The following is a 23,799-nucleotide window of genomic DNA, read 5'->3' as shown; positions in this document are numbered from 1 at the left end:
AGAAACCAGGCTCGGAGCATTAGGCACTGAACTTACACTGTCCTAGGTTTTCCTCCTCCATCCCCATGTCTAAACTTCTCCCCAGCAAGCAGCGACTGCGCCGCAGGCAAAGGCGGCCAAAGCAGCGCGCTCCAGTATTAGTCCCATCACCGCATCCGAGATTAATTTTAATGGTGCTGGCAGTAGCTGTAGTGGGAATGCAAAAAGACACCCTCGTGGAGGCTGCTCCACAGATCCCAGGAAGTTAATTCTGGCTCTGCTCAGGTATTGGGAGTCGGCTCCCCGCTGTCCAGCATGCCTTAAAGAGCAGGAGCTGAGCGCTGGTGGGATTAGAGATCAACAGGAGAGAAAGCTCCCTGATTTCACCTAACGTGATCCGGGCTGCAGCTCTCCTTGTCAGTCCCCTTTGGCATTCCCAGCCCTGTACAACCTCAGAAGAAAATGTTTTCCTCTGCATTAGCATAGCAGGGAAAAGTCAGGGCAACTTGAGCTTTGCTTCTTCCTATTACCCAAAAATCAGCACCCCACATGCACCCCCTCTGTCCCAGCCAGCATCACTTTGGCATCCCCCTCCCCACGTGCTCACTCGAGTGTGCCATGACATGGGGTGTTTGTGCACAGCTAAAACACCATCATTTCTTCTGCCTGGCTCCAAGAAAGGAAAAATTCAACTTGCCAGAGGAGCATCTGCATTGAGAACTGCTTTTGCTGATGGGATCAGCAGTTGGGAGTACCAGGGGAAGCAGCAGAAAGGGTCGCGGGCCAATTCATCATCCTCGCATGCACCACCCGCAGACATCCCCCTCCCACCACCCCCCAGCCCAAATCTCAGTTGTAAAAAACCCATAAAAATAGAATAAACCCCCAAGCAGAAGTTGAGAACAAATGTGTTTTGAACGCTGCACAAATGACATTGAAGATGCAGAAGAAATATGTATTTGCTGTTGCACTGCACGATTGCATGGGCTTATTTCCTACGTACACATCTCACGCACCCTTCCCACGCAGATCCCCTCCCCTCCACCCCCGCGGCTTCTTCAAAAAAAAATTGGGAAAATAAAAATCTTTGATCCCTAAGGATTATTTTAAAAGCTACAAATGCCAACCGACCCCCATGTGGAGCCTCTTCCCTACAGCCTGACCCATCCATGGGGTGGAGGGGGTGCATCCACTGCCCCATGACACCACCCAGAGTCGTCCCGCTGCCCCCACCCCAAATCTCACACCCCTTCCACGCTACCAACCCGCACCCCAACTTAGAGGATGCTGGGCCACGCCGGGTCTTTACAGCTGTCCTTACACCACCTCTTTCCGTAAGCCCGACATCTCTGTGGCAGTGTTTGCATCCACAGGCTTTCATCCTGGAGAATCCCTCCCTGCCTCCTCCCACCTCTCTTTTTGGGGAGGATAACGTAATTTCCAGCTCGCGCTGGAGGATGCTTTTTTACTCCTGCCGAGCTCGAGGTCACTTCTCAGACCCGTCCTCCGGCCAGCGTCTCCTCCACCCCAGGACCTCTCCCTCTGGCAGGGAATGGTCCCTTATCCCTGACCTTCAGCCTCACACCGGCAGCCCCATCGCCGCCGTCCCCACCGAGGAGGTTTCTCCTTTCTCCAAAGCCACAGCCGAGGCATCACGCTGCGTTTTTCCATTCCCACCACCCGCTCCTTCGGTATGGGGGGAGTCAGCGAGCCGGCAGCTCCCGCTCCCGCTCCGCTGGCTGGGGAGAGGCTCTCGGGGATGGATGAGACCCTCACCCCCTCACCCCGACGGGATCCATGCCAGGACGTCAACCCTCTGGAAACAGCACGTCCCAGCGCTTGGCAGCCACAGGGCCATCCCCCCGCAGACCCTCTCCGGAGCAGCCCCTGCATATTCCATGGGGTCTTTTCCTGGCTGCCCCCTGGCTCCAGGAGGGGGGCGGTGGGGTGAGTCCCCCCCAGGGCCACAGGACCTCCCTCTGCAGTGCAGCCACTGCGAGGGTCACCCCCAGCCCCGGGCCTGTCCTGAAGGGAAGAGCACCTCCATGACCCCCTGCCCATCCTGCCCCATATCTGTGGAGCAGCAAGAGCCCACCCCATCCCTGAGCGGCACCATTTACATTCCCACAGAGCTAGAATCCATTCCATCCCACACCATGAGGGGCACAGAACCGTGTCCCCTCCAAGCTATGAGGTGACAGCAGCCCTATTCCCCTCTCCCCAGCCCCACACGCTCATTTGAGGGGGACATCTCTGCTCCCTTTGGGGCTCTTCTCAGTGAAGAAGGAGTGACCCCAAATCTCCACGTGGGGAGCACCATCCCGTGTCCTGCTTGGACCAACTAACCCCACTCCTCCCACCTCAGCCCCACAGACACATTTTGGGGTAACTTCTCTTCCTCTCAAATGTCCCCTCCGCACACAGAGGGCCTTGACACCTCCTCCACCGTGGGGAGCACTGGCAAAGGTCCACCCCAGATCATGAGGTGACAACGACCCCCACGTCCCCCACCTCAGCCCCCCAGGCTCATTTTGTGGGAATCTCTCCTCCCTCTGGGTCTCTCCTCACCCAAAGTTGGAGTAACCCCCAAATCTCCCCTTCTTCTCAATGTGGGGGGCACCACACTGACTATGACCACCTCAGACCACGAGGTGACACTGACCCCCATCAGTCCCACCTCACCCAGGGGACAGCGATCCACCTCAAGCCATGAAGTGACACTGCCCCACGTCTGCCTCAAACCACGAGGTAACAGCAATGGCCATCTGGTCCACCTCAGCTAGGGGACAGTGACTCACCTCAGCCCATCGAGGTGACACTGGCCCCCATCTGCCCCACCTTTTCCAGGGGACACTGACCCACCTCAAACCATGAGGTGACCCTGACCAACATTAAACCATGAGATGACACTGATCCACCTCAAACCAGGAGGTGACACTGATCCACGTCCACCTTGAACCATAAGGTGACACTGACCCACGTCCACCTTGAACCACGAGGTGACACTGACCCACGTCCGCCTTGTTCCACAAGCTGAGAGCTCCCCACCTCATCCAGGGCACAGTGACCCATTTCAAACCAGGAGGTGACACTGACCCATGCACATCTTGGACCACGAGCTGACAGCGACCCACATCCACCTCAAACCAGGTGCTGACAACCACCCACACCTGCCCCTCCTCGGCCAGCGGACACTGACCACCCTGGACCACAGGGGACACTGACCCACGTCCACCTTGGACCACGAGGCGACACTGCCCCCGTCCCTCTCAAACCAGGAGGTGACACTGTCCCCCGTCCATCTCAAGCCAGGAGGTGACACTGCCCCACATCCCCCTTGGACCAGGGGATGATGCTGCCCCGCGTCCCCCTCGCACCGAGCGCTCGCAGCCGCCGCTCCCGCCCCTCCGCGGCCGCGGTCCCCGACCCAGCGCGCCGCCCGCCCGCCCCGCCGGGGGCCCGGCGGATTCCCCGGCCGCCCCTTACCTCCAGACCTGCCCCATCTGCAGCAGGTGGATGACGGACTGCCAGACCCAGACGGAGATCCTGCAGAGGCGCTGCGCCCCGGGGGTGACGGTGCCGCCGGCTCCTCCTACCCCGGCGGCGGGTCCCCCGCGCCGGCCCGCGGTCCCCCCCATCATGGGCGGCCCGCGGCTGCTGAGCCCCTGCACGGCGCCCAGCCCGCCGCCCGTGTAGTCCTGCACGAACCAGCGGAAGCTCAGGATCTGCACCAGCACCGAGGGCAGCAGCACGAAGGCCAGGGTGAGGCCGCACCACAAGTAGTCCCGCCGGCCGTAGTGGTGCAGCGCCAGCCACAGGTCCGTGCCCACGTCCCCCAGCAGCACCAGCAGCGCCAGCACGATCCACAGGCAGTCCAGCCACGGCCGCTCGGCCGCCTCGCCGCCCTCCGGCGGCCCCTCGGCGGCGGCGGCGGGGGGGCGCGGGGCCAGCGGCTCGGCGGCGGCGGTGGCGGCGGCCCGCCCGAAGAGGTTCCGCAGGCAGGCGCTCCGGCAGCCCCAGTAGCAAGACGACGTGTTGCAGCAGTGGCAGATGTGCAAGGAGCTGCTTGCGCCCGGCTCCTCCGCCACCTCGGCCGCCGCTGCCCCGACGCCGCCGCCCGTGGCCGCCGCCGCCTCGTCCAGGTTGTGCAGCTGGGCGAAGCCGCTGCCGCCGCCGCTGCCGCCGCCGCCGCCGCCGCCGCCGCCGCCGCCATCCCGACTTGGCCGCCATCTTGCTGCCGCCGCCGCCGCGTCCCCGGCCCGTTCGCCGGGCGCTCGCTCGCTCTGCCCCCCCCGTGCCCGCTCCCCCCGCCCGCCGCTTCCGGGGGCGGCGCTTCGCGGCGCGCGGGACGGGCCGGGGCCGCCTGGCGGCGACAGCGACCGGCGGCGGGAGCGCGGCGGGGCCGGGGCGGGCGGGAGGGAGCGGCGCCTTCCACAGCCCCCGCCGCGGGTAGGGACACCTTGCACCGGAGCGGGATGCTCCCAGCCCCGTCCGACCTGGCCCGGGGAACTCGCAGGGATGAGGCCTGGAGAAGGGGAGGCTAAGGGGGGACCTCAGCGCGGTCTGCAACTTCTTCGTGAGGGGAAGAGGAGGGGCAGGCGCTGGGCTCTGCTCTGTGGTGACCCGGGACAGGAGCCGAGGGAATGGCCTGGAGTTGTGTCAGGGGAGGGTTAGGTTGGATATTGGGGAAAGGTTGTTCTTTCCCCAGAGGATGGTTGAGCACTGGAACAGCTCAGGGAATGGACGCAGCACCAAACCTGACAGAGCTCAAGAAGTGGTTGGACAATGCTCTCAGGCACAGGGTGGGATTGATGGGGATGGTCCTGTGCAGGGCCAGGAGCTGGCCTAGATGATCCTTGTGGGTTCCTTTCAACTCAGCTTATTCTGTGATTCTCTGGACAACCACAGATCTGAACACCTTCACAGGGAAGAATTTCTTCCTAAAGTCTCGTCTAGCTTTGTCCTCTTTTCAACTTAAAGCCATTCCCCCTGACCTGTCACTCCATGCACTTGTCCAAAGTCCCTCTCCAGCTTTCTTGGAGCCCCTTTACAGAATCACAGAATTAGTTTGGAAAAGACCTCTGGCATCACCGAGTCCAACTGTTAACCCAGCACTGCCATGATCCCCTCTAAATTGTATCCCCAAGTTTACACCTACACATGTTTTGAAGACCTTCAGGGATGGGGATTCCACCATCGGGTTGTCTTGGGCAGCCTGTTCCATTGCCTGACCACCCTTTTCATGAAGAATTTTTTTCCTCATATCCAATCTAAATCTCCCCTGGTATAACTTGAGGCCATTTCACAGAACCACAAAGTCAATTAGGTTGAAAAACTCTTCTGAAGTCATTGAGTCCAGCCTATGAGCAAACACCACCTTGTCAACCAGACCAGAGCACTGACTTCCATGTCCGGTCATTCCTTGGACACCTCCAGGGATGGTGACTCCACAACCTCTGTGGACAGCCTGTTCCAATGTCTAATCACCCTTCTGTGAAGAAATTCTTCCTGCTGTCCAACCTGACCCTCCTCTGCAGCCACTTAAGACTTAAGCCCTAAGATCTCCCCAGGCTTCTCTTACCCAGGCTGAACAACCCCAGTTCTCTCAGCCTTTCCTCATAGCAGAAGTGTTCTGTCTCTTTAACCATGTTTAAATCACGAAATCTACACTGAATTATAGAATATTCTGGTTTGGAAAGGAGCCACAAGTCCATCTCCTGGCCCTGCACAGACACCCCAACAATCCCACCCTGTGCATCCCTGAGAGCGTTGTCCAAATGCTCCTGGAGCTCTGGCAGCCCTGGGGCAGTGCCCATTCCCTGGGGAGCCTGTTCAGTGCCCTACCACCCCTGCGGGAAGAACCTGTTCCTGATATCCTACCTACACCTCCCTGACACAGCTCCAGCCGTTCCCTGGGTCCTGTCCCTGGTCACAGGGAGCAGAGATCGGAGCTGCCCCTTGTGAGGAAGCTGCAGCCCCCAACGAGGTCTGACCTCAGTCCCCTCCAGCTGAGCAAACCCAGTGACATCACTCACTCCTCATATGGCCCCTGAGACCCTTCACCCTCTTCCTGGCTGTCCTCTGGACACTCAAAAAATTCCATTGTGCTTCTTCCCCCAAGCCCCAAGTGCTGACACCAGCATTCCCCAGACCATCCTCAGCTGGACCCCCTTGTGCTGACCCCATCCTGCTCCCAAATCAGCTCCACAGTCCGGTGTCAACTGCCCTGTCCCTGTCACCTGCTCAACCTCAAATCCCAGGATCACCACTCCACTCAGTTCACCCTCAGCCAAGCTGCTTTCCCCCTTCCCACCTCCAGCAGCTCCCTGGTCCCTGGCAGATCCGGGACCTCCTCTGGGTTTCTTTTGGCCTTTTCCCTTTCCATGGCTGTGCTGAGGAAGGGAGGCTTCTGTCCCACCCCATCCCACAAATCCCTCTCCTGTACTCACAGGGTGGTGGAGCACTGGAACAGAGAAGCTGTGGCTTCCCCATCCCTGGAAATGTTCAAAGTCAGGTTGGATAGGGCTTGGAACAGCCTGGGATAGTGGAAAGTGTCCGTGCCCATGTCAGGGGGTAGAACTGGATGAGTTTTAAGGTCCCTTCCAACCCAAACCTTTCTGGGATTCATTCTCTGTTGATAACAGCATTCTCCAAGCACACCTTGGCACCCCGACCTCACACCATCTTGTTGCTTTCTCAAATCCCCCATCTCGGTGTCTTCCTGTCCTTTTCCTTCTAACGCTGGGATTCTACATCCCCTCCTCTGCTCTTTGTCATTCCCTTACCCACTTTGGGGGACACTTTGCCCACCCTGTACTCATGGAGTCAGGCAGACTCTCCAAGGCTCAGCTCTGTGCTGGAGAAACCTCTGCCAGGCTGAGGAAGCAGCTCCCAGCTCTGTTTTTGGGATCTGCCTGGAGCTGAGCTGCACCCCAGGCAGCTGTTTCACTGAGGGACCCACTGGCAAAGTGGGAAAGCCAAATTCCAGGTCCTTTCCCACCAATTCCATGTTACATGTCTGTTCATTCATCATACCCATCTTTTCTGAGCTGCCTTGTGCTGTCCTCTGTAGGTTACAATCTCTCTTCTTTTCCACGTGTTTTTTCCCCCTTTTTAATAAGAAAGCTCCTTCCAGATGCTCCTTCTCCAGCAGCTGCTTCTACCTCTTTCTGTGGGAGTTTGAATTCTACCATTTTTCCCTTTTTTTTTCCTTTAAACTGTGTCAAAATATCCGGGCTGAGAGTGTCAGGACTCTAGAACTGGCTGCAAAAGTTGCTGCTTTGCAGAGTCTAAATTTCAAAAAGGAAAAAAAGGAAACAACTCCAAGAAAGTAGAAAAATGCAGATGAAGTGCAGGTAAAAAACTTTTGCAAGAAGGAAAAATTAATTAAATCTAGAAGAAAAAGTGGGAGGGCTTTCATGTATTAAACAGGCTGTCTGGGAAAGGTGTATTTGGTGTTTCTGGGTGATGTCAGAAGAGCTGGAAAGTTTTGTGGAGTCTGAAAAATGCTGCTGGTTTTGAAATGTTTGGATCCTCCTATAGCAGAGGAAACAGAAGAAAGGGAGCAGAAAGCAAAGCTTTGGGCATGATCCTTTGGGCATGATGCACACCTGGATGTGGGAAAATTTAAGCCAGTGGGAGTGAAACCCTGGTACAAAGTTCTCCAAAGGGAGAAAACTGGTACTATTTGTAATAGTATATAGTGGCTATATTATTATACATTAGAGACAACAGGATCCCTCAGATCCCAATCATAACGAATTCAAATGTTGCAGATACTCCCTTATTTTCTGCCAACTTCATCTATTGCCAGAATATGGAAATAAATAAGAGCAAAACCAGCCTTCGACCAAAATTACTTCATGTGCATAAGACGTGTATAAATATATATATATATATATATAACATCAAATCCCTCTCCTGATAGATACTTTCAGACCTAAATATGGATGATAATTCTCACAGCAGTAACAAATGAGGTCTCTGGGACCCATATTTTTGGGTGAGAAGCACCCAGATTAAGCTTCGACTTCTGATTTGCAGAATGAGGAGATATAAATGGAAGCATCCCTCATTCCTTCAAACTTTTCTGTGTAGCAGATTTGCTACATATGATTAGAAAGAGATTAAAAAAAACCCCAAAAACCAAAACAACAGAGAAGTAAACAAACTATTTGGTCTTATTACTTAAATAGAAGTGTAGGTGAACCAATAAGGGGGCAGACGAGTCATCTGTTTTGATAGAAAACCAACCCAAACTTGTTTGATGAGACATTCTGGTGGGAGAAGGCAGCAGTTGAGGATTTCAGCGTTGGCACACGGAGTGAGAGAAGCAGCTGCTTGAGCAAAGGATGACACGATGACAATACCCTGCTGGCACTGCCCCCGAACTCCTCGGTGCAGTTGTGACCACCTGTGCCCAAGAAGGGTGAATTCCAGCTACAGGGAAGAGCCAGGTGTTGATCAGAGCACCGAACAGTCTGTCTTTCTCCTGTGGACTGAAAGAATTTGGCTTGTTTAGCTAAAAAATGAGGCTGGAGAAGGAATATGTTTTCCTGCCTATAAATATATCCTGGAAAGTAAATTTGGGCAAAGGCGTTGGGACACTGAAGGGCAGCGGTGGAAAAGCAAATGAGTAGGAACTGGCCATGAATATTTTTAGCCTGGAAATCGGAAGATCTTTCCAGTAGGAGTATCAGAGACTGAAATTAAAAAGTAACTCATTTAACACAAAACTTCCTGATTTTCTCAAGGAAAAGGCATGCCAGTGTGGAGCCATAAACAGCTGGGATGAAAGCCCTTTAAAGGTCTTCCATCCCGGCTCATCTCCCCTTGGAAAGATCCTGTCCATTTTGATGCACGGTACGCTACGTTCCTTCCTGCACCAGGGGATGAGTCATGGCTACATGACTCCGTGGGTGGCCAGAAGTGATATCTCCACCACTTACATCTTAATTCCTGATTATCCCATGATGTTCTCCAGCTCCTGCTCCCTCACTTAGCACACAGCAGAGATGTACCCATGTCCCATATCTCCCCACAGCCCCCTGATTCCCCTGTTTTCCACAGCCACTGCTGTGGGGTTGCTTTGGCCAAGGACATGGGGGTGATGCTTTGCCCCTTCAGTCCACGAGAGCTCCTGTTTCCTTGTAGTCCTGGCCCTCACAGAGAGCCAGAAGTCATTACTCAGAGCCTGTTTCTTTTATTAGCCAACACTCTGTATTTTTAGGGATTTTTTGGAAGTTGTGAGTGTCAATCACACCCATGTTGAGATCCTTCAACTCACATTTTTGAGAGGAGAAAGCTTTTCTCAGCTCTCAGCAGCATCCCACGCTTCCATCACGCTAGAGGCGCTTGTGTCCGGAGGTCTGGGTAAACTCTGGGTGACCCTGAGATCTGCAAGTATTTATAAAACAAGTTTAGCCAGGGTTTTTCCCTCTCACCACTCGGAGCTGATCTGTCTCTGCCTTGGGTTTCATTTTCCTTCTGTTCCCCAGGAGCACCAGGGAGGTGCCGGGAAAGGGAGGCGTGTTCGGTGCTCCAGCAGCACCCCGGCATGGGATCACAACCTCCTTGTGCTGCTTGGTTAAAGGCTTTTTTCATCCTGATCAATACCCTAATTGAGCTGTGTGGTCTTCCATCTTCCAGGCATTTATTCAGATCAGGGGAACAAACACTAAATATAGAGAGGTATGTAAGCCAGAATCAGAGTTGTGTAAATCTGGAACTACCTCATTTAAATAACTGGGGGGATGGATCCAGCTGAGTGTTTGGTGTACGTGGAGTACAGATAATTACAATTAATGGGGATTTACTTTAAGCAAAGTAGGTCAGAAAAAAATGACATCTTATTGTGTCATTAGTTTCCATCAATTACTTCCATGTTGTTTGCTCAGTTCCCAAGTCAAACGAGTGTGGGCTGACAGCCTTGCAAGCTCAACTTGGTATTGTCTCTAAAAATCAAACTGCATTATTTCTGCCTCATGCATCATCACTAACAATAAAGCATCCACTGCTGGAATATAGCAGGTGGCTTTGTTATTCATGCATGAGGCAGAAAAAGCTCCAGCTTCCGTTGCCACGATGTTCGTGTCTCCACAGGAGGAAAAGTTGGATGTGTTGGTAAACTCAGTAGTTATTGTGTGAGCTTGACTTAGAAGTCCCACTTAGGCCAGTCCTTCTGTTGATTAACTTTGTTAATTTCTATTAATCTTTTTGAATGCTATGTGTATATACCGGGAGGGATCAACAGGATGCTGCTTTTGCTGCCACTTGTCTCCCTCTGGCAGCACTGTCGTAGAATCGTGGAATCACGCAATGGTTTGGGTTGGAAGTGATCTCTTAAAGATCATCCAGCTCCAACCCCCTGCCATGGGCAGGGACACCTTCCACTAGCCCAGGTTGCTCCAAGCCCTGTCCAACCTGGCCTTGGACACTTCCAGGGATCCAGGGACAGCCACAGCTTCTCTGGGCACCCTGTGCCAGGGCCTCACCACCCTCACAGGGGAGAATTCCTTCCCAATAACCCATCTATCCCTGCCCTCTGGCAGTTTAAAACCATTCCCCCTTGTCCTGTCCCTCCATCCCTTGTCCCAAGTCCCTCTCCAGCTCTTCTGGAGCCCCTTTAGGCTCTGGAAGGGGCTCTGAGGTCTCCCTGGATCCTTCTCTTCTCCAGGTGAACACCCCCAGCTCTCCCATCCCATCTCCAGAGCAGAGGGGCTCCAGCCCTTGGAGCATCTCCAGGGCCTCCTCTGGACTCTCTCCAGCAGCTCCACGTCCTTCTGCTGTTGGACCCCAGATCTGGAGGCAGCTCTGCAGGTGGGGTCTCACCTGACTGGGGCACAGGAGCAGAATCCCCCCGTCCTCTGCTGCCCATGCTGGGGGATCAGCCCAGGGTATGGGGAGTTTCTGGGCTGTGAGAGCACATGGCCAGGGCATGTCCAGCTCTCACCCTCCGCTTTGTGACACTGGGCTCTCTAGGAAAGGTGCAGAATGTCCCAGATGTTCTGTATTGAAAAGCCAGTTCACAGCCATCATAAGAGCTGCCCCTAAGAGAGGGTGAGGAACATTTGGTGAAGCTTTGCAGTTCCATCCCTTCTCTACGAGGGCTTCATTTTTGAGTTTTCATTTTAGCAATACAGTTGACTGTTAAGTGTTACCAGTGACTGTCAATAGTGTTAGTCCTTACTGATCATAAAATCATGGAATCACAGAATGCTTTGGGTTGCAAGGGACCTTAAAGACCATCTTGATCCACTCCCTGCCATGAGTTGGGAATCTCCCACTAGACCAGGTTGTTCAGAGCCTCATCCAGCCTGGCCTTTAAACAACTGAACGTGGTTTGTTCTCACAGCTGGACCAGGTGCTTCACCTTCAAGGTCCTTACAAGTCCCTGAAACATGTTCAGGTCCTCAGGTGTTGCATGATAAAAACTGAGTAACAATTCCCCACTAAATATGGAATTATATGAATCCCAAACTTGTGTTTATTGGACAGAAATGTTACATTTAAATCACTTTACACCTCCTGACAAATTTAACAATTTGTATGGTCTTGAGATGTGTGCATTAGCGAACTTCATCGTTCCTGTTATCGAGATCTTACCTGTGGTGGCAGGGTTTATTCAGCTCTCCTCAGGCTTCCTTTAATCTCCTGAGAGCTGCAGCTGTTTTCATTTATTACTGTGCATCAAAGGGAACCTGTCTGCTCTCTCTGCTTCCCCAAAAATGCCTTTGTGGGACACCTTTTCGATGGCATCGGCTGAACCGGTGACATCGGATGTGTGGTTCTGGGTCCACCCGGGGACTGGGGCTGGGCAGGAGAGGGTGACTGCAAGATTTCCATTCTGCCTGCCTTTTCTGGAAGTACTTGCAGCTTTCCCATTAAACCAAACATGGGATAATCCCCTCAGTCCCGCTCCTCGAGGAGCTGGTTACCCAGCAGGAAGGAGCAACATGACTTCATCAGCCAGAGAAGGTGGTGAGCAGTGCAGTGAACTGTGTTTCTCCCCTTGGAAAAGCATTAACAGCTCAGGCCTCCAGTTTGATGGACTTGCTCAGTGCTTTTCCAAGCTGGGATTTAGGAAAAGCGACTACACAGCATTTCCTACTTCCCCCCATGGGATTCCAGTGATTTAATTGGCTCTGAAGGGCAGGGATGTATCTCATAGAGTAGCTGGCTGCTGTTGTCAGTGTGCCATGCTGCTCTTCAGAGCTCAGTGAGAAATAAACTTATCAGGTAATGCTTCCACTTCCAAACAGGGTGAAGGTTGGCCCCTGTGCCAGTGGGAAGTGTGTGTAACATCCAGTTTTTCTGTTCTTCTGGGTCATTGGAAAAGCCAATGTAGAGCCATGAACTGTGGGAAGAAGTGGAACTGGGCTTAACTAAGGTAAGGTATGTTCCCTGTAAAATGATTCCCCTTCCCACAGTTCCTGATGCTTACTTTTTATAACCGATAATCATTGAATCCCAGACTGGTTTGGGTGGGAAGGGACCTTAAAGTTCATCTTGTTCCACCCCCTGTGATGGGCAGGGACACCTTCCACTATCCCAGGTTGCTCCAAGCCCTGTCCAAACCTGGCCTTGGACACTTCCAGGGATGAGGCAGCCACAGCTTCTCTGGGCACCCTGTGCCAGGGCCTCCCCACCCTCACAGGAAAGAATTTCCTCCCAATATCCCATCTAACCCTGCCCTCTGACAATTTAAAGCCATTCTCCCTTGTCCTGTCCCTCCATGCCTTGTCCCAAGTCCCTCTCCAGCTCTCCTGGAGCCCCTTTAGGCACTGGAAGGGGCTCTGAGGTCTCACTGGAGCCTTCTCTTTTCCAGGTGAACACCCCCAGCTCTCCCAGCCTGGCTCCAGAGCAGAGGGGCTCCAGTCCTTGGAGCATCTCCATGGCATCCTTTGGACTTAGTCCAACAGCTCCATGTCCTTCTTATGTTGGAGGCCCCAGAGCTGGACGCAGCACCTCAAGTGGGGTCTCATGATGCTGTCAACCTCCCCCAAACCTATGAATATAACAGAATATTTCCTTGTATTTAACACTGTCACCACAGAATTGCCAATTAAATGGCAGAATTATTAATTAAATGCATGGCCATTTATATCAAACCAAATAAAGACAGGATGGTGCACAAATCCGAACATTGCCCCCAAAAGAAAGTCAAGGAAAAGGTGACTGGTGACTGCAGCTTCTTGCATCTCCCTCTGGCTGAAGCATTGGCCCAAGCATTGCCTCTTTCCAATGTGGGCTGCTACATCTCGGTGTCTTTCCTTCTTCTCTTCTTGGTCCTTCGTCTAGACAAGGTACTGCAGAGAAATCACCTTCCCCTGATTCCCTACTGACCTTCTGAGATCTTCCATGGACCTAAAGCTCTGTGCACACCAGGTCTCCATGCTTTTCTTCTCCTTTTCCATCCTGAGGACAGAATTTCCATTTTATTCCTATTGTTTATGGCATGAACCTTGGAGTTGTCCTGTGCAGGGCCAGGAGTTGGATTTTTATGAACCTCGTGCGTTCCTTCCATCTCTGGATATTCTTTAATTCTGTGTTGGTGACACCTTTGCAGCCCTTCTCTTCTCCCCATGAACCACATGGGATTCTCATTTTTGTGTCCTTTTGCACTCAGTAAATCTTCTCCCCCCGCCTTGGCTCCACTTCAACCACCATTTGTACCACTTTGGTCCTGAGCAGGAGCATAGAGTCCCAGAATGGTATGGGTTGGAAGGAACCTTAAAAATCGTCTAATTCCAATCCCCTGCCAGGGATCTTCCCATCCCATGACTTTGTCCTCTCCTGACTCAGCTCCTTTTGGAGCTCTGGTTTCAGGCAGCAACATGGAATTTTTACCTGTTTTAGGGAGATCCATTCACCTGCCTCTGCCACTTGGCATTAAGTGTAAGGAGATGGGGCATAAACACTCTTTATTCCATAACGGAGCAAAACTGGTTTTTTGTAGGATAACAAACACTCTATTTCTTTCTTCCTTTTATTCTCCCACCATATTAAAAGCATCACCAATTCCCCTTCTCTGTTTTTAAATGCTTTTGATTAATTTGGCTTTGCACAGGTCATTTAATAACTCGGATTAGATTTGCCAAGCTTGAAATGGATGCTGAAAGTCTCTCATCTCTATGGCAAAAATTATCACGTGGCTGTTTCAGACAGCATCTCAGAATTAAGTCTGGCTATTCTGAAGTCCTGGTTCAGGCACACTCTGTGCTTTCTGATCTGTGCAATCACCAGCATTTCCAGCTTTGCCAAGTGCTCTTATCATTTCTTCCATCTGCCATCGCACACAATATTTCTGAATCTGTTAATTAACGAACTGAAGTTTTGCCCTAAGACACCAGAGTAACTGGTTATGTTTCTTTGCAGGGAAAACTGATGCCTGCCTTGTCCATAATTACCTAAATTGTTGAGAAAAAAAAATTATTCTGCTTTCATGTTGATTCACTTTTGTAATTTCATTGCCAGGGCTAAGTGTGGTGCCCATTTAAATTATCTCCTGCTCTCATTTTACTCAAGACATGTTATTTGCTAACAAAGATTCAATATGGAAAAACTGGAAGGTGACAACTACCTCCTTCATCAATGCAAATGACAATAATCTCCTCTCCTCCACCGTGTAAATATAAACACTGAATCATCCCAGACAGAAATACCCTTCTGCATTTAGAAATATGGATGTGCAAAGGAGACACCTGCTCTCATTTATGGAGTCATAAAACTCAAGTTTATCCAGTGATTCCATGGCAAATCATTCGGGAGATCAGCAGCAGCGTGGACACAGACTAAAAGCATCCCCAGTGTTTATTCCAAGAATGTGGACATTCGTCACCCTTTGGTTGTACTTGCACTTGGAAAGAGAAGATTAATTTTGCTTCTTGTCAAATTACTGGAACTATTTTTATTAAAAATCAGCCTATACAATTCCACTGTAATTTATTCTTTCTAATAACACTTTGATATTTTGAATAGCCTCTAAATAGCTTCTAAAGCAACATCAAACCTTCCGCAAGTGATCACCTCTTGGGGTAAGTTCTGTTGGGTGTGCAGAGGCTTCTGCTGAGGGTGATTTTAGGGTGATGCTCCTTTTTGTCAGAAACTCAACTGATGGAAGAACACGTGGAAGTCTTTGCCATCAGACTTTTACATGTTCAGTTCTGTAGTTGAGAGCACTTGAGTTCAACCATAAAATCCCAGAATGGTTTGGGTTGGATGGGAGCATAAAGATCATCCCCTTCCACCCCTGCCATGGGCAGGGACACCTTCCACCATCCCAGGTTGATCCAAGCCCCGTCCAGCCTGGCCTTGGACACTTCCAGGGATCCAGGGGCAGCCACAGCTTCTCTGGGCACCCTGAGCGAGGGCCTCCCCACCCTCACAGGGAAGAATTCCTTCCCAATATCCCATCCATCCCTGCCCTCTGGCAGTTTAAAGCCATTCCCTCTTGACCAAGTTTTAAGGAGACGATGGAAGTTTGTGGCTTCCAGAGGGTCAGTTGACTGCAGTGACCTCTTTGCCTCCTGGATCTCCATGCATCCTCTCTCTGGAACTGGGCAAACTTCAGCCAGAAGTGGATTTAATGGGAGCATTGCAGACCTACAGCCCTCTGCCCCTGTGACAGACCCTGCACAAGAGGAGCATCCCAAGTCTCAAACTTCGCTCCCCTCAAGGCTGTTGAAAGAGCCTGCAGGGGTGGGCAGCTTTGTGGGGTCTGGGTCTGAAAGGTGTTTTGGTCGATGTTGGAGTCAGTTGCTGTGTAAAACATCTCTGAGGAGCTGAGCATGCAAAAACTGTGTCAAAATTCTTGAACAGAGGGACAAACCCTGTCAGAAAATCCCTCTGGGATGGATTTGGCTGCACTGTGCCATAACCCAGCAAAGCAGAACACAGGGGCAGCTCCTGTCGAGTTACATTTTGCTTAAGAATATTAAACCTAAATGTATAAAATAACACCATCCTTCTTCTCAAAGATTGTATCATAGAATCACAAAATGGTTTGGTTGGAAAGGACCTTGAAGATCATCTCATTCCAACCCCCTGCTATGGGCAGGGACACCTCCCATAGACCAGATTGCTCCAAGCCACTGTTTCCTAAACAAAGTTATTAAATAAACCTGCACATGGCTCCACGAATCTTGCAGAGAAGACAAAAGTTAACGCCTCCAAAGGCAACCCTTCTCTCACCCTGCTGAAAATCCAAATTCTCCAGGCTCTGCTGGCTTCTCTTTTCATTCCTCCTCGTGCTTTGAGCCATTCTTTTTTCCACAAGGGTGTTTAGATGCTCGCCTTCTAATCAGCCACAATTACAGCCTTTTCCAGGATCTTCTGCTGCCAAATTAGAGGGGGGGAAAAGAGAAAAGGTTTTAAAAAATAAGAGGGAGAGGCTAATGCTTGCAAAGACATATGTGTTTAATGTTGTTGGCAGATTTGTAAACTTATTAGTGCCTCCACACACCATGTAATTAAGATCTACTGGTAATTAGTCAATAGTTAAAAATAGGGGTTGGTATTATGCTGCTGAAAACGCCTACAAAATAATGTGTTCTCTGCTCTGAAGATGCAGTCAGTGTCTCTAAAAAATGTTGATTTAAAAAATATGTATTCGTTTCAGCGGCAGATTTTTAGCAGAGATTTCAGTGAGAGTGTGTGTGTGTGTGTGTGTGTGTGCATGTGTGCATCCAACCTATTTATCTTTCAACATTTATGTGTGTTTGTGTGATGTCCAAAGAGCCTGACTGCATATTTTGTCTTGGATAAAAATGTTAAGCTACAAAACTGCAGGCTCGGCACAGCCGTGGAGAGGGAACGGGAGCCATTCTCATTTGTCGATTTCCATTGGAATAAACCTGCTCATCAAAGGAAATTGTTCAAAAATCCACGGGAATGGCAGATGTGCAGCGCCACGGGGCAGATGTCTGGTGTTTGGAGAGCCGTGTGTGTATTTTCTAAATATTCAGGGATTACCACAGTCTATGGATATAATCCTTTAGTAACCTGGAATGTCAAAGACAGCACAAAAGCTCTAATGCCTTGTAGCAAACAATTTGGCCAAGCTGGCCTGGAAGAGCAGGTTAGAAGTCACTTGTCCTTATCCTGTGAAAGAAGACCCAAAAGAGGTGATGTGGTTTCTTAAGATTTCTTAACTCCTGCTGTATAATGTGCTCCAGAGCTGTGAGAGTTGCTGGTGATGTTCTGAAAGGACGTCTCATTTGGCTGTCATAAGCAATCTGCGGTGATTTGTTGTGCAGACAGGCATTTGTCTCAAGTAATCCAAAGGGCTTATTGTGATTGCTTGCTAGATCCAAGGAATGTAGAGTCGCCTCGATGGGGGATTCATTTATTATGCTCCCAAACCTCTCCTAAATCTCTCCTTATGTCATGTCAATGGATTTGTCAAGCCACCTTCAGACAGCAGCGATGCACTGGTGGGGGAGATTTACCTTTGCCAAGGAGAGTTGGTCACTGTGTTGGCAGAGCTGCTCCTCAAGTGCCTGTGGAGAAGGGAATTCTGCTTCAGGAAAGAAACTGGACTTTGTTGTCCTTGGTAGCACGGTCCAGGCTTGGTCTTTGCTGCTTTACCCTGGATTTGGAGTAGGGTTTTCTTCTCCTAAGGTCAACAACAGGTGCTTCTCCCCAGAGCAGGAAACAAAGTTTTTTCATGGGTTGTTCATGATACAACGTGAGTTCATCGAACCATGGAATCATGGAATGGGTTGGGTTGGAACAGACCTTGAAAACCACCTCATTCCAACCCCCTGCCATGGGCAGGGACACCTTCCACTAGCCCAGGCTGCTCCAAGCCCTGTCCAACTTGGCCTTGGACACTTCCAAGGATCCAGGGGCAGCCACAGCTTCTCTGGGCAACCTGTGCCAGGGCCTCCCCACCCTCACAGTTTCTTCCCAATATCCATTCTAACCCTACTCTCTGTCAGCGTGAAACCCTGTCCTCTTACTCCAGGCCCTTGTAAATGGTGTTTCTCCAACTTTCCTGTTGGCTCCTTTTAGGCACTGGAAGGCCACAATTAGGTCACCCCAAAGCCTTCTCTTTTGCAGGCTGAACAATCCGTACTCCCTCAACCTTTCCTCTTAGAAGAGATGCCCCATCCTCTGGTCATTCTGGTGGCTTTCTCTGAACTCACTCCAATCCATGTCCTTCCTGTGCTGGAAACCCAGGTGGGGTCTCACCTGAGTGGGGCAGAGGGGCAGAATCCCCCCCTCTCCTGCTGCCCACGCTGTGGGATCAGCCCAGCACAGGGGTTTCAGGGCCAGAGCATGTCCAGCCTCTCATTAGCACCCCCAAGTCCTTCTCCCAAGGATGCTCTTGATAGAGACATCTGGAAAGCCCTCTGAGCATCCCTGCTACCCAGACACCTGGCATTGCTACCTTTGAGTTCACAGTAGGATTTATAGCAGTGTTTCTTTGATGCTGAAAATGAATTTCAATTTTATTGTGTTCAACTGTGGCACTTACAGAGTGAGTTTTCTGCTCAAAAACCTGAATAGCCATTGAAGCTTATTTTCAAATAGCTTTTTCAAGTATGAATGTGTCCATTCTCTCACCCTTTCCCAAGTCCTCTTTTCCTGGTTAAGAGTTGCAATTAACCAGCACATGGCAAATACTTTGGGAATGTCATTAATTACACAGAACCCATGAGCAGAGCAATGTTGTATGATGATAATTAAAATGTATAAATGTATATTGGGGATGCAGCTTGGTTTTAATCAAACAAAACCACTCATTGGGAAAAAAAAAAAGAATCCAAACAAATTATAGAATCACAGAATGGTTTGGGTTGGAAGGGACCTTAAAGATCATCTGGTTCCATGAGCAGGGACACCTTCCTCCAGATGAGTTTGCTCAAAGCCTCATCCTCGAAGCCCATCCCCAAGTAAAGTGAAATCAACAATGTTTGAACAAGGAGTGGCTTTAAAAATTACCTTCTTTGGCAGCTGTGCTTGTCTGTCATCTGCAGCTTTACCTGGGAGAAGACATTGATAGGATGTCTTTTGTCTCCTTGGGGTCTAGTAGAAACTGTTGGAGGGATGAAGAAGTTGTTGGATCAGGTAGGAATGATAAAGACACAGAAAATCAGAGATGGGAACTCTGAGGGTGTGATCTCCCCAGCCTTGTTTCCTCAAGAAACCAGAAAAACATAAAAACCCCTTTTATTCCCTCAGCTCTTTTCTGCTTCGCTTTTTCCAGCTCTTTTATAAATCACCATTCCCAAATCTTGCTGTCCAGCCTGGAATCACTGGGGACTCAAACCACATCCTGCAGCATCACCTTGGGGTTGGTGCACATTTCTCCTGGAGCAAATCTCCATTTAGCAGCAGATCAGCCGCCACTGGGGAGCACCAGTTGATCCCCACTGATGCCAGAGCTTGGGAAGAAGTCACTGCATGAGAACTGCTGGGGCGTGATGAGCTCTGGGACACGAGGCTGGACAGTGACAAACCTCTCCAGAGGGACTTGGGACATCTCCTGCACAGCCTGTAAAATCCTGGAGGACTCGAGGGCTGGGAATAGGAAACAACTGCTGGTTTGTTCCGGAATATGAACTAGGAAGAAAAGCCCGTTTGAGGCAATGAATTCAAGTTGTCCTTTGGGGTGAAAATGGTGGAAAGTGGAATTACTAAGGATAACTAAGTGTTTTCCCTGATGTTACTTTTCTTATAGGACCTTGCCAATGGCCAACAGTGGGGAGAAAATATGAGGTGAATCCTTGATTTCACAAGATCATGCAAGTTGGGAAAGACCTCAAAGATCATCAAATCCAACCTTTGACCACCTTGTCAACTAAACCAGAGCATTCAGTGTCACTTTCAGCTGTTCCTTGAACACCTCCAGGGAAGGTGACTCCACCACCTCCCTGGGCAGCCTGTCCCAATTTTTAACAACCTTTTTTGTAAAGAAATTCCTCCTGAAGCCCAAAAATTTGAAGCAGTCCATCTGCTGTAATGCTCCTGGGGCACCCTGCTCCCTGGGAGGATGCACAGGACCAGTTGGCCCATGGTGAGGAGAGGCTGGAGCAGCCCCCATGCTCCTGTCCCTGCAATACACAACCTGTCGGGGTTTGCTTCACAGCGATGTCTTTTCTTCTCAGTTTGGAGTTTTGCTTTGAAAGGCAGTTCTGGTGACTCTGATTTGTGATGACAGCAACTTCAGTGGCATTTAAAGAGACTGGAAGGAAGAGATAAATAAGCTTGAAGATTGCTTAATAAAGCAGTGGAAGAATTGTTCTTCCCTGTGAGGTTCCTAAACACGAAGCCAGGTGTGGGAATTCATCTCTCCTTGTTTTAGCCATCTAGAAGTTGGACATCTTTCTTGTTCAAGCTGATCACTCAGAGTTTCTCTGGAGGATTTGGAGGGGATGTCAGAACAACTGGAAGGTAATTCCTCTCCCTGTTTTAGGCATGTACTGTGGGACAAGAGGAACCACACTCTGGTCTGGAGGTGCCCATCTTTTTTCTGCTGACTGAACAGAAATTTAACTTTTAGAGGAGTGAAATTAGTGAAAAGCAACCCAGACCAGACAGAGTGAAAAGAGCCGTGCTCAGAGACAGATGTTTTGATTAGGTGACACTTCGAGTCTTGCTGCTTGGGTTGCCAGAGAGCCAGGAATGGTGAGTTTGGTCTTTGGGAAGTGTCACAAAGTGCTCCTTGTGGCATCTCCCATGGGAAGCCTAGCCAGAACCAGAGAAACCCACCTCCTGCTCTGCTCAGGGAATGGGCACTGCAGGACAGAGGGAATCCCATGGAGGTCAAGCAAAACTGGAAGACAGCAAGGAGAAGTGTGAGGGACTCAGTTCTCTGCTGGTTATGCTGATCAGAAGGGGCACGAGGGAGTGTGTGGCACAAATGCTCAGGTTGAGTCTCGGAGAGGATAACAAGCTCTGGCATTTTTAGGGCAGAATGGAAAGGCGATTTAAAAAAAAAGGAAAAAGAAGCTGAAACAGCAGCAAACAATAACTCTTGATCCAAATCTTACAGATCACTGTACTTGCAATGGGACAACTGTCCAGGTGAAGACTGCAAAACTGGGCCTGTTGAATGAGACCAACCTTGACCCAAAAAGTTCTTAATTGTCCTTCCACCTCCAGCAGAGATTGCGCAGCCTTGACTAGTAGCTCTGCAGCTCCTGTGATATTTCACCTTGAGAGAGGAAAGAATTCCCATTCCTCTGAGATGTTTTCATCCCTGTCTTGTTGCCCAGAGAGGCTGTGGACTCCCCATCCCTGGAGATGTTCAATACCTGGCTGGGTAGGGATCCAAGTGACCTGATTTAGTGGAAGGTGTTCCTGCCCATGGTGAGGGGTTGGAACTGGATGTTCTTTAAGGCCCCCTCCAAAAGAAAACATTCCATGATTCTGTGATTCAATAAAGACTTAATTCATAGACCTGAACAAGAAGAACAGTCCTGGGAATGGCAGAGGGAATGGTTTTAAATTAGGAGAGGTTTAGTTTAGAGATCAGGAAGGAATTGTTGGCTGTGAGGGTGGGGAGGCCCTGGCACAGGGTGCCCAGAGAAGCTGTGGCTGCCCCTGGATCCTTGGAAGTGTCCAAGGCCAGGTTGGACAGGGCTTGGAGCAACCTGGGATGGTGGAAGGTGTCCCTGCCCGTGGCAGCGGGTCAGACTAGATAAGCTTTTAAATCCATTCCAATCCAAGCCATTCTAGGATTCTATGATCCTGCTGATCCTGCTTAGGACAGGTCAGAAATCCCCCCAAGAAATCTCTCCAGGAGAATGGCACTCATTGCTCTTTCAAGTCACCGCTGCACCAGGTGCTGTGAGGATGCAGCATGCCTGGAGCGTGGCTGTTCATTAATTAACATTCCAGGGAGAAGCCACCGGTTCCAGTCCCGTGAGCAAGTTCCCCTCCTCAGTGTGGCTGCAGCTACCAGCTGCCTGGAGGATTTGATGGCAGGTGGTCAGGCCAGCAGGGTGAGAGGCAGCAAACCCCTGTTTTCAGGAGCTGGGGTAGTCTGGTGACACTCCAGGGACAAGCACACAGCCCGTTCCTTGCTCCAAGTTTCTCACAGGGAATCCAACACCCTTGGATTGCTCATATCATATACGCTGCTGCTTCCACCTCCTTGGCAGCAGCTCTTTTATCACTTCTTGGTTAAACAAAACATTTAAATCCTTATCCCTTATCGTGTCTCAATCCTGAGACGTGTCTGTGTGGCAGAATATTCAAACCAGCTCTCAGTGCCACTTGTTTCAAGGAGCACAGGTGGCCTTCAGGTTGATTTTGGGTGTAACGTTTTGCTGAATCAGGATCTTCCCCTGCAAAGGACAACTTCCTAGGTACAGAGAGGGCAGTGCAAGGAGACACCCCTGTCACCGTAGGACACACAAGCTGACACTGTTTTTGCAAGGGAAAATGTGTGCGGAAGGACCTCACAGCTTCCTCCTGAGCCGTCAAGTCTACCTTGAATTGCTTAATGAGGGTGATGGTAGAGGGTGACTTGGGAGCTGGAACTCACCTGAAGGTTGAAGCCATGAGAGCCATCCAACTTTAGGAGGGATCTCAGCATTTTCAATGTATTTTCTATCTCTGTTGTTCATTCATCCATCCAGGCTGTGCATTGGCCTCTCAGTCAATCCACTCCTTGGATTTTTCCTGCCAGATGGGGATGTATTAATCTCTGAGTTTCCCATCTAAAGCCCTCTATCACAGCTCGGGTCTCAACAGGTGAGTTGTGCCACAAACTCCTTTGGGGTCATCACTGCTGGGAAACAGAATCATGGAATGGTTTGGGATAGAGCGGGCCTTAAAGATCATCCCATTCCTACTCCCTGCCATGGACAGGGACACCTCCCACTAGCCCAGGCTGCTCCAAGCCCTGTCCAGCCTGGCCTTGGACACTTCCAGGGATCCAGGGGCAGCCACAGCTTCTCTGGGTGCCCTTTGCCAGGGCCTCCCCACCCTCTTGGCGAACAGTTTCTTCCTAACTCTTCTGTCTGTCAGTTTGAAGCCTCTCCACTAGTCCTATCACTCCATGCCCTTGCCAAAAGTCCCTCTCCCTCTTTTTTTGTAAGTTCCCTTTAATTACTGGAAGGTCACAATAAGGTCTCCTTTTCCAGACTGAACAACCCCTGCTTTTTCCTCCTGTTTTCCTAGGAGAGGTGCTGCAGCCCTCAGATCATCTTTGTGGCCTCCTCTGCACCTATTCCCCGGACGTCTCCTTTTTTCAGAGCCTGGATGTGGCCCCAAAACACTCTCCCCGAGTGGGCTGTGTTGGCTTTGTGGACAGAGATGATCGATGGCTCTCACAGCACTGCAGCAAAGCCTGTTTTCCACGGATCCCTGCGTCCTTTCCCCCAGAGCTCGGGGAATTGCGGATCCGGGTGCGTTTGACAGTGTGAAGGCAGAGTAACAGTCTGGCAGCTGGGCCCCGCTGGGAAATCCTGTGCCTGCCTGGTGCTGGCTCCCGATGTCAGGGAGCTGCAATCATGACCAGAGGTGATACCTTCATTTCCAGGTGCTTCTGCTCTTTCAGCTATTTGCCTCCCAAAATCACTCTTTATTGCTACGTGTGAAAACCTCCACCACTGTGCGAAATTGCGGTGGATCAGATGGGAGCGGATCCCCGGCGCTGGCTTTCAGTAGGATATTTCACAGCTCTCTGCTTTCTGGGAAACATCCATTTCTGCTCCAGCCTGTGCTGACCCGCAGAAATCACAGCTTTCACAGCCTCCTGATGCAGAGCTTGGGCCCTGTAATCAAAGATGCAGCTGCTTGGATGTTTAGGTTTGAAGGGCACTAATTTGGGGTCCCCCTCATCCCCACATTGGGCATTTTTGTCTG

At 50.7% G+C, this 23,799-nt stretch overlaps 1 protein-coding gene across 1 annotated transcript in view; it reads right to left on the bottom strand.

Moving 5' to 3' along the window:
* The window catches only part of XKR6 (XK related 6), a gene marked incomplete at its 5' end in the record, with an annotated part of 174,398 nt that extends 170,238 nt beyond the window's left edge, over positions 1-4,160 (bottom strand). The window contains one exon of the mRNA XM_039568615.1: positions 3,466-4,160. Within this exon, the coding sequence (XP_039424549.1) occupies positions 3,466-4,160 (695 nt within the window). The remainder of the gene's footprint in view (positions 1-3,465) is intronic.
* Between the last annotated feature and the right edge of the window lie 19,639 nt (positions 4,161-23,799).

Source organism: Corvus cornix, chromosome 3 (genome assembly GCF_000738735.6).
Source record: "Corvus cornix cornix isolate S_Up_H32 chromosome 3, ASM73873v5, whole genome shotgun sequence".
In the NCBI taxonomy this organism is placed as follows: Eukaryota; Metazoa; Chordata; class Aves; order Passeriformes; family Corvidae; genus Corvus; species Corvus cornix.
This window is presented reverse-complemented; position numbering and strand designations above follow the sequence as displayed.